General features: G+C 44.2%; 1 protein-coding gene across 3 annotated transcripts in view; it reads right to left on the bottom strand.

Annotated features, from left to right (window-relative positions):
* Positions 1 to 538: 538 nt before the first annotated feature.
* Positions 539 to 10126, bottom strand: part of SLC35F2 (solute carrier family 35 member F2) — a 1151438-nt gene continuing 1141850 nt past the window's right edge. For all 3 annotated transcript variants that reach the window (XM_069640625.1, XM_069640624.1, XM_069640623.1), the window contains exon 8: positions 539 to 2768. In XM_069640625.1, coding sequence (XP_069496726.1) covers positions 2559 to 2768 — 210 coding nt within the window. In that variant the 3' untranslated portion in view covers positions 539 to 2558. The remainder of the gene's footprint in view (positions 2769 to 10126) is intronic.

Here is a 10126-nt window from a genome sequence, read left to right as displayed (position 1 = left end):
TGTTATTGTTGGATGTGCCAGGTGCAGAAAATTTTCCAAGCGCACTTGGTTCGCTTGGCAAAATTTTATGTTGCCAGTTCCGTTACATTTTTTAAAAAGGTAGCAGGCGCCCCTCTCTAGAAAGAACATGGCATGATAACCTGTTATGTGTTTGGTATGTGTTTATTTCACACTTTGAGAGTTTCCGCAGCCATCGTCTTTTGCTCAATGTACCTTTCACAGATGGGAAATATCCATTTGCATATCAATCTTTGTCCCGCCCACATGGGCAGTTCAGTAACGAAATGCTATGGCTATTCCCTTCTGAATAAGAGTACCTACAGCAACCCCATACACGTGTTTCAGCCTTGCTGGACTTCACCAGTGAGGTGGAGCTCTGCCTCTCTGAGCACAGTGAGCATGGAGTCCACGTGTGGGGTCCCGCAGGGAACTTGGGGTCACCAACCCCAAATTTGTTGCAAATATTACGTTATAATGAAATATAATAGAACTTCAGCTCTTGGAATAGAAAAAAGAAAGACTAAGAAGAAAACATCACTCCAGTAGCGCCTCCCACTTTTATTTGCAAAGTAGTGAATCACACAAAAGAGTTTATTCAACATTTGAACAAAAATGTCCAAGTAAACAAAATGATCTATAAAAGGGTATGCAATAGTTTCATTTGATGAACAAACGCATGGTCTTTGTAAAAGATAATACATACTTTACCACAAAAGGCAAGCACTCTAAAATGGTACCAAGAACTAGAGTTTTGAATCTACGCCATGTAGTACACCATTTCAGAAAAAGTACACCTTTTGTGTTGCAGCTTAACTTGCAAATATCCAACAGCTACCTTTAAGACATATTTCAATGACCGACCAGCAATAAACAAGGTCCAGCAAGATGAACAATACTATGCTTTTAAAAAAAAAAGAATGCCCTTTATACCAATATGAAATGTGTACAAAACAAAACAATCTTTGAGTGCCTTTATGTAAATGTAGTCAACTAATCACACAGAAATCTCATTTTTGCATGTGCTGATGCATGTACGTACTATACATTAAGCTTGTGACGATTTCCAGTTCATAGGCTAGTATGGTTATTAATTAATACCCTAGTTGCGCATCATTTTTAAAAGAAAATACTTTTTTAAAAAAAAAGCTAAAAATGCAAAATGAGTTATCAAATCTCCCTTTCCTGCTCCAACAGCTCAAAATGGGAATAATGTCTAGTGCAAAGATGCTGTGGCATTAAGGATAAGCTTCATGTACGGTAGCCCCCAAAACTCCAATTCATGAAGGGAGTGCATCAGTAGCAATATGGAGACAGCAAGGTAAGTGCTACAGATGGCTGGATGGAGACTGTCGAACCAGTGGAAGCCCAGAACCACTCAAGAGGAAGTCTTTATGTACAGCAGGAATGTTCAGCAGTTCCAGCTAATACTATGAAAGCCTGACTGGCCACTCAGATGGAATAGGCTAGTTGCCAGTAGAAACCCACCCTGCCCTGATAAGCTAGATTTACAGTACTGACCTACGGCAGACCTTACTCATTGATGAAGCTCATGGTTTGGGTCCTGCCATGCGCAAGTTACACAGATTGGTAGACAGGTGCTTAGAGGCCAACAGCCATTAATACCCTATAAAAACGTATATTTAAATCTAAACTCTAAGATTAAATATAGTGGAGGCAGTCATAAAATGAAAGCAATCAAACATTTCTAAATCGATCGCCATCTATGGGGGTCCAAAATGTTACTACCCGACAATGCACTCTGCTACCCAGAGACCTGTCGTTTATTTTGAGGCAAGGGAGAGGACATTCTCCAGCTAGTTCTTACCTGTGCCAAGGAGATCAGAGCGGCCATTTCTGCCCACTCTGAGTCAGATACCGTTTGCTAAGCTGCGGCCCAGGTAGATAAAGTGGTATGAGTTGCAATGGCAGCATTCATTCTTGGATTTGACCTAGTCAGAAATGGGTCTTGATGACAAAGTTCGTTCTCTGGTTTCTTCAAGTCGTGCAAGAACAATCGTAAAAAGGGGAAATAAGAGAAAGCTTTGCAATCTACCCAACTACCCAGCCATAGATCATATCTGCCAGGATAAATACATTTCTGGCCAAAACAAAATAATTGCTTTCATTTTCACTCCAAATTCTACCAACAAGAGTAGGACAGCAAGTACGTGGGCTATCAATTACACTCTTTTTATAAGTAGTGTATAGTTATGCTTTGACAGTTGTAGCCAATTCTGTAAATCAGTACAAAGGGACTATTCAGGCACATGTGTTTATATGAGCAGTGAGTAGACAGCTTCATTTATGACAAGACAACAGAGTACTTACAAGTTAGGAGTGGCCATGAGCACCTCGCCTTCTGTACATGCAGCATTTATACAACATATCCCCACGAGTGCCTGGCTGTGCCTTGCAGGAGTTTTCAGTGTTCTATAAAACATTTTTAAAAAATGATATTTCCACTTCCTAGTAAAATCTAAAAACTGTCTTAAAAACGAATGCAGCTTTAAGTCTGGTTTGATTGGGCTGGTGCTAGCATGTCCAGATGGTGCCTCTCCCTATTCTTTACTAAGTGCAGTGCTTTCAAAAGGAATAAACTGGATGGCTGACGGAACTTCATCCGCTTCTTCTTCCACCTTCAATCCGCTGTTATCAAGTCCAGAGTCCACCTCCTGCACAAACGGTGCCGCGCTGTATGTCGGCGTGGAGCAATACATCAGGAAGCCCACCATGATGACAACGAAAGCCACAATGTACAGGCCAGAAAACTGTAAAAGGGAGAAAAGAAACGTAAACAAAAACTGTGTGGCACATACGCATTGCTCCCATTGATTATTATGCATTAAAAACAATGTAAACAGGTGTCTCATATCCATATTTGTAAAAGCTAAAAATGCACAATTAGGTGGCATTTTAAAATAGATGTTTCGTCAAGGTCTAATTGCACAAAACGTTTTATAAGTCTATGTTATATTCAGAATTAGCTATAAAAGTTTCAGGTTTAGATTGGCTATTGTGACGAATTGCATGAATTCGTCCCTTCTACCCAAGTAGGAGCCCCCCCCCCACCCCCTTTCCTTGTGAGGCTAGGGAGGTGAACCCGCTCTGCAATATCCTCCCTACGGGTAGAGGCAAGTGGGAACTCACCGGGAGAGACGCCTCCTGTGGGGATAAGGACTCCCATTCCGGTGAGGATCCTCGCTAAAAGGTCTCCTAAACTCTCTTCAACCATGCCACACAAGGACTCATATAAAGAAGGAACCAATATGTGTTATTATGAAACTGAAAGTGTACATTTTCCTTTAAGGGAATTACATTATTCTACCTGGACGAAAAAGACGAATAACAAAGACGCAGGGCTTTAAGAAGCCATGCAAGAGAGAAATAGAGGAGAAGCTAAGCTATGGAAGGCCCAGAGGTATGTCACCTCTGCAAAGGGAGGAGACTGGGAACTCCGGACAGCCTGGGCGTTTCAAAAAGGCTGCCGAGTCTGAGTCAAGGAAGCGGAAATGCAACTTCTTAAATACTGGAGAGAGAGCGAAGCAGTAAGCAGTGGTGTTGCGACAGCAAGCCACTGGTAGACCGGATGTCCTATCAAGCACGCCAACACCACTACGCAGATGAGTCATTGAAGTACACCAGACACAGAGATACAGAGCACCCGTCAAGAAGGGCGAGACCGAGAACAGGAGGCTTCAAGAAAAAAAGGTTGCAGACGAGTGAAGGAGAAACCCGAACAAAACGGAAACCCAGTGACGTTATCCCAGAGACAAGAAGGTAACAGGAAAGCGGGAGACCCGGGGAGGAGACAGTAAATCATTATATGAACATTCATACTCGTCCCAGTCAATACAAGGAGAATGTACCAGTAAAAAGGAGAACAGTGAATGAAAACCAGTATGTGAACATTCATACTCTGCCCAGTCAATATAATTAGAATCCATCAGTAAGAGAAGTCAATGAGAATCATGATACAAATATTCTGATTCAATGAAGCCAAGATAACCAGGAAATAGATTGGAAAATTAGAGTAAAAGAAGATCGGTATAAGGGTACTCCTACTCCTCACAGTCGACATAATGGAAAAACTGTAGTGAGAACAAGAGAAGAAAAGCAGAATCGTTATGAAACCATTCCTACTCCTCCCAGTAGATATTGAGAGCATAATCAAGAGAAACGAAGAGTTGGAGGCAAAACCCTCAGAGAAATCAGACTTGTTATAGTCGCAGTAAAGAAAGCAACACCGAATCACAGAAAGGCTGGATAACCCTGCACAGGGAAAACTGAAAAACAAATATTGGAAATATCATCAAAGAAGAAAGTTATCAACCCACAATAGATAAGAAAGAACTATCAGTATCAACTCAAGAGAGTTAAATATCGAGAAGGACAAGACGAACAGTAAAGTACGAAAAAAAACTGATAACTAATTAAAGCGGTCAAAAGGAACTATATGAAGATTCGTTTTTTAATATAACTTACAAGAAGCAAGAACCCAGGAGAAGGGAGCCATTCTCCCTTTCTTAGTTGTTATCAATAGTTATACGGTTAGTTTGGGACAGTGTAGATTCTTTAAAGACATTCACTGAGAAGTAACTTAGTTTTGTTAGGTAGGGAATACTCCATAGAAATAGGGAAAGATAGGCGTTTTACCTTTTTTCTTTAATGAGCGCACACCGAGAAATGTCCAAAAAGTTTTCTGTGACCCGCCACACTAAATTCTTTCAGGTCTACTCATGTCTACACTAAGAGGTTCATCAGGGCCAGTTTGCTACATCTAGAAGTGGGCGTATATTGGTTCATTAAAAATAGGACATTGCACTTAGCTATATTAGCGATGATCAAACGTTTGCATGATGGTTTCCTACGACAATGAAAAGATCATGGATTAGGTGATAGGACAGAATATATATTATTTAATCCTTCTACACCTGTTCTTAATAATGTTGGGTATGCCTTTCCGGAATAGATAGAAATTGGAGCGGAACCACTGTTTGTGGTCAAGTGCTTGGTTGCGCTTGCAATTATAATGTGTCTTGCATCCTGGATGTATCCAAATTGAAACAACCACTGAAATAGTTGTGTACCTATTGGTGCTTTTGTAACTGTACAAAACTTCCCTTGTATCAGATATGGTCTGCTTTGGCATCCGATACGACCATTAAAGTGTCTCACAATTTATCAATTAAATGCTATGAACACAGGCATACAAGACAGCTTCTACCCAGCCTTTCTAATGTACCAGCATTAGCGCCAATGACGAATCAATTAGAAGATGCATGGGCACACTGTCAAGCCAACTGATGTTTAGTAATACCAGACGTTGTGAGCAATATAAAACTAACTATTTTCAAAGGTGAACCCACTGAACACCCGATTTTTGGTCTGACCCATGTGCTCAATGTACCGACTATGCGCTGAGAGGTTTTCGCAAAGCACCATTTCAAAGCCGTGCTGTTTTAACATACAACACTTGATTCCTTGGAGCACTTACCAGCAAGAATCACCAACATCCTCTATTAATTTCACACTTGTTCTATTTTACATGTCTATCATTAAGATGACGTACATATAATACAAAGATGTCAATTACATCACATGAAATTGCTGTATGCTACTAGCAAATGTAAGTCAATTTAAGACCAGAACGTGAAAGACTAATGGGCAGCACAGGACCTATGAGACCCTATGAATCAAGTGCATGTCTTTTTGTGGCACGGGATAGTATGCAAAAAGAATGCTGGCATATTTTACCTATCAACCTGTGCTCTTAATGATTGCCAATGATGCCACAATTTGCTTTTATACAGCGATTTGTAACAGGATATCTGATATTATACGTCATTTACAATGCACCTGAACACAAGTATTTCTAGGTGTGACAAGACTAGGGAGGGAAAACAGATGGAAGACGAGACAAGCTATCTTAATAGGCCTTGTGCCACTCAGATCGTGTAAGTGTGAGAACGAGAAGTGTGAGGGGGAGGGAGGGAAGTGCCGGGGAGAGGCAAGGGGAACAGGGCAGCAATGCTCTGGTAAGTGCAGCGCGGCTCTAGGTAAGCGGAAGAAGGCAAGAGACTGTAGAGGTTACGGTTACAGCCCCTACAGGCATGGTATGCCCAGAGGTAGACCAGGACTGGCTGATCAACAGAGAGCCTAGTACCCATCGAGACTATGGGGGCAACCAAGCAACCAGTCAGTGCAGCAGGCAGGTAGGTCAGCAGTTGCGGGAGAGAGAGAGAGAGAAAGCAGGGGATAAGAGGAAAGTTTTGGGCTGCTTCCAAAACTTCATGTGATCCAGTATGAGATGGACAGGGGGGCCATTCTAGAGGGAGGCACCTGCAGAGGAGAGAAATCTACCACCCACTCTGTCTGGAAAAGCGCCTGACCCTTCGAGAGTTGGAGGTAGCTCCTTGCAGTCACCAGGAGCCAGTGAAGAGATTTTAGGGCTGTAGAGATACAGTCAGTCCCTAGGCTTGAGGCCAAAGATAAGTCCTGCTGTCCCATTCTGAATTAGTTGAAGGGGTGAAGGGAGGAAAGAGGCAGATTGAGGAAGAGGCTGTTGCAGCAGTCTAGCTTAGAGAGAACAAAGGGTTCTGGAGATGTTGAGGAAAGGTAGAATGCCCCTGAGAAGGTGGAGCTGAAAGTTTGACTTCTTGGAAAGGTCCGAGATGTATGGACAGAAAGAGAGAGGAGTCCAAGATGATCCCAAGGTTTTTTGCCTCACAGGTTGTTGCAGGGAAGGGACCCAAGTATTTTGGCCATAGAGTGGAGGGGAAACGAGGAGCAGGCGTCCCAATGAGAAGGATCTCTGTCTTACTGTCATAAAGGCAGATATCATTGGCAGAGCACCAGGCCTGAATAGCAGTCAGGCCTGAGGGAGGAGGTGGTAGAGTTTGGCAGCTTGAAAGAGAGCTGCGTGTCGTCTGCTTAATACTGGAAATGAAGGGAGAAAGTGGAGATTAGGTGGGCCAGACTGGCCAGGTAGATGTTGAAGAGCCATGGCGATAGGATAGAGCCCATGAGGGACGCCACAGCTAGCGAAATAGTGGTGGAGGAGGGAAAAGGACCCATTTGTACTTGGGAAGGTCTGTTTGAAAGGTGGGAAGTAAGCCACACCAGTGCCCTGTCCGTGATGCCTAGGGTATCATGGAGACAGTTTATGAGGATGGAGTGGGTGACTGTGTCAAAGGCAGAAGAAAGATCAAGGAGGATCAGAACAGAGGGCGTGTTAGAGTCCAGGTTAGAGAGTAGGTCTTCACAGGTGTTCAGGGGAGCAGTTTCCATGCCCCTGAAACTGGACTGGTAGTCATGGAGGCAGCCAGCCACTTTGGTGTGGGGGATGGCCAGCTTCTCCATGAGTTTGCCTAAAAAAGAGATAGGGCGATAGTTAGCCGGGCAAGAACGTCAGCAGACTGCTTTTTGAGGAGAGGGTGCACAAGAGAATACTTAAGGGGTTGAGGGAAGGAGCCAGTAGCAAATGAGTGCTTGCAGAGGTCAGGCAAGGCTGGGGTGAGAGGTGTTGTCCTCCTTGATGGTTCTAGGGGAGCACCTGTTTAGAGGAGACTTTCATAGAGCGGACAACTCTGGAGACCTCACCTGGTGCAATGGGAGAGAAAGTGGAGAGTATGGGGGTGTAGAGGGGGGCCAATAGTGGCGAGAAAAGGGGTGGGTGCGGTGGGGAGCAGATGAGAGGACAGGATGTCCAGAGTTTTGGAGGAAAAGTGGGCAGAGCAGAGGGCCTGGGAGGGAGGAGGAGAGAAGGAGACTGTGGTAGGATTGGCGAGTTCCTTGCAGATTTTAAAGGTGGGTTAGTTACTCTAATTTGATGATGGTGAGCAGGCAGTTGAGGAACAGCACTGCATCCTGGTCATGATACTTGCACTGCTGCTTTCACATATGGAGCACGAGGTCCAAGGTGTTGACTGTTAATATGTGTGCTTCCCATACAGTGCCATAACTCTCATTCAAGCTCTCTTCAAGGAGAACTGAATGTGTCATTACTGGCCTCATGCTTAATTGGTGAACTGGACTAGGTAAGGGGCACCAGGAATCCTCACCATCTTTATTATGAGAGCTATCCACATGCAGTTGATCCAAAGGAAATTGACTTTGGAGAAGGACTCTGGGAATTGTAAACCTGTTCACCTACAGGCAGATCACAGCACTTACCCGAAGTTCCTGGTAGCTTGGATTTCCTGGGCCCCACAGTCCTCTCCAGCTCTTCTGACATGTCAGGACTTGTTCACACTGTTCATCTACAACATTCTTCTTGCACAAACGAGATCCAGTTCAAACCAGACTCCTTGCCATCCCATTTTAGCCAAGCTTTTCCTCTCCTTCTCTTGCTAGCTCTATTCAGCACACCCTCCTGAATTGCAACTTAGTACTTGCTCCTGACTTTGAAAATCACAAGCCTGCTTACTCTTTCACCCCTTTGAGAACTATTAAGGGAGAAGTTTAGAGAGAAGCAAAGGGGGGTCCCATCCAGACTATTGGGAGGAGGGCCTTGGGGATCCCACCCATTTCTTCTGGGCAGGTAGCTTACAGCTCTAAGCACTGGGCACTGGTACCCTGACTTTCCTCCTTCTCCCCAGAGCCACCCTCAGCTCTTGGGACGAGGGCAAGGAAATGAGGTCGCAGAATACCACAAGGGCATTTGTTTTTTAATATTCCTGCCAAAAGGGTGTGCACGCCAATGGGCATTTGCTGCCTGCCTCAAGGGCTTCCACTCAGCTTCTAGGATATTTCAAGGTCTGAATTCTGCCCTCCCAGATATGATGCAATCAAGACCAGTGAACCAGAGATTGTGGGGGAGAATCGTGCCCTCTTTTCTGTACAATAATCTGGGATATACCCTTATTGTGATCGGGTCCCAGCAAGACAGTTTAAGGAGACTTGGGCCACACAGTTTGGGCTGACCTGGAGCAAGTAGTTTCATCCAGCACAAATTTTGGTCAGAATCCTTCTAATCAAGGAGGCTGGGCGGAAATCACAAAGCCAATGTTGCAACCAGAGTATTCAAAGATTCCCCCCCCCCCTTTGGACTAGTAGTAGTGATATCTGTAGCAAGTCATCAGCATCTAGCATACGGTGGGGTCAGAAACTGGTCCAGACCTGGTGTACCTCACATGGGAGCAATCTGGACGAAGGTGTAGATCACACAGATGCATTTCATGCATCTGTGTCTACACAAGACAGAGCTCCCATCTTTGCGGAAACCTTCATAACCCCACTGACAAGGCCTCCTAGATGACCTCATCAACCTCCATGGTGAACGGACTAGAAGTGGTTATACTGGCTCAAATGGCTTTCAGGAAAACAAACCCCCCCCCCGATCCCCCTACCAAAAGTAACAGCAAATCAGTTGACTCTGAACTTGCTAGTAACAGCAAATCAGTTGACTCTGAACTTGCTATGCCGAAGCGGAGGAACTACATGCTTGAATGACCCAAGATAAAGACATGAAATGGGGAGAATAAATAGCAATATCTCAAATACATATCTATACATCAAATATTACTCACCATAATCGTATTTCTGGTGCTGGCATCTGCTTAGATTCACATGCTATGCATAGGCCGATATCTAGTGGTAGTCACAGAGTATTTCAAGATTTGTTTTCGAAATTTAAAAAGGGACTTCAACTGGGCGTGTCAGTAATACTATCCCTACTGTGATGTCTACTGTACCCATGGTCCTTCATGCGTTGAGGTCCCTCAGATGGTTTTGTTTCTGACAAGAGTTTGCATGAAGTGTAGAGTGAGTACAGATGTAATAAAGCAGAAAGTAGCGAGCATGCAAGAAACATCCATGCACCTTCGACTCCAGGAGGGGAGGAACGGTGGGCGCGTGTGAATCTAAGCAGATACAAGCATCAGAAATTGAGTAATGTATGCCTTCTGAAGCTGGTGGATTTGCTTAGATCACATGCTATGCATAGATTAGCAAGCAGCATTTGGAGAAGGAGGTGGGTTATGAGAAAGTACTGCAGCAAATAGATGTTTTAGCACCGCTTGTCCCACCTGTGAATCTGCTTTAGAGTGTGTCAATGCAGTTATGCTGCGTAAAGGTATGAATGGAACTCCAAGTAGCTGCTTGGCAAACAGCGTCAAGGGGGACGTTT

The sequence above is a fragment of the Ambystoma mexicanum genome, chromosome 7q (assembly GCF_040938575.1).
Source record: "Ambystoma mexicanum isolate Mex_15411 chromosome 7q, UKY_AmexF1_1, whole genome shotgun sequence".
Classification (NCBI taxonomy): domain Eukaryota; kingdom Metazoa; phylum Chordata; class Amphibia; order Caudata; family Ambystomatidae; genus Ambystoma; species Ambystoma mexicanum.
The sequence above is the reverse complement of the archived record's forward strand: the minus strand, read 5'-3'. Positions and strand labels throughout refer to the sequence as shown.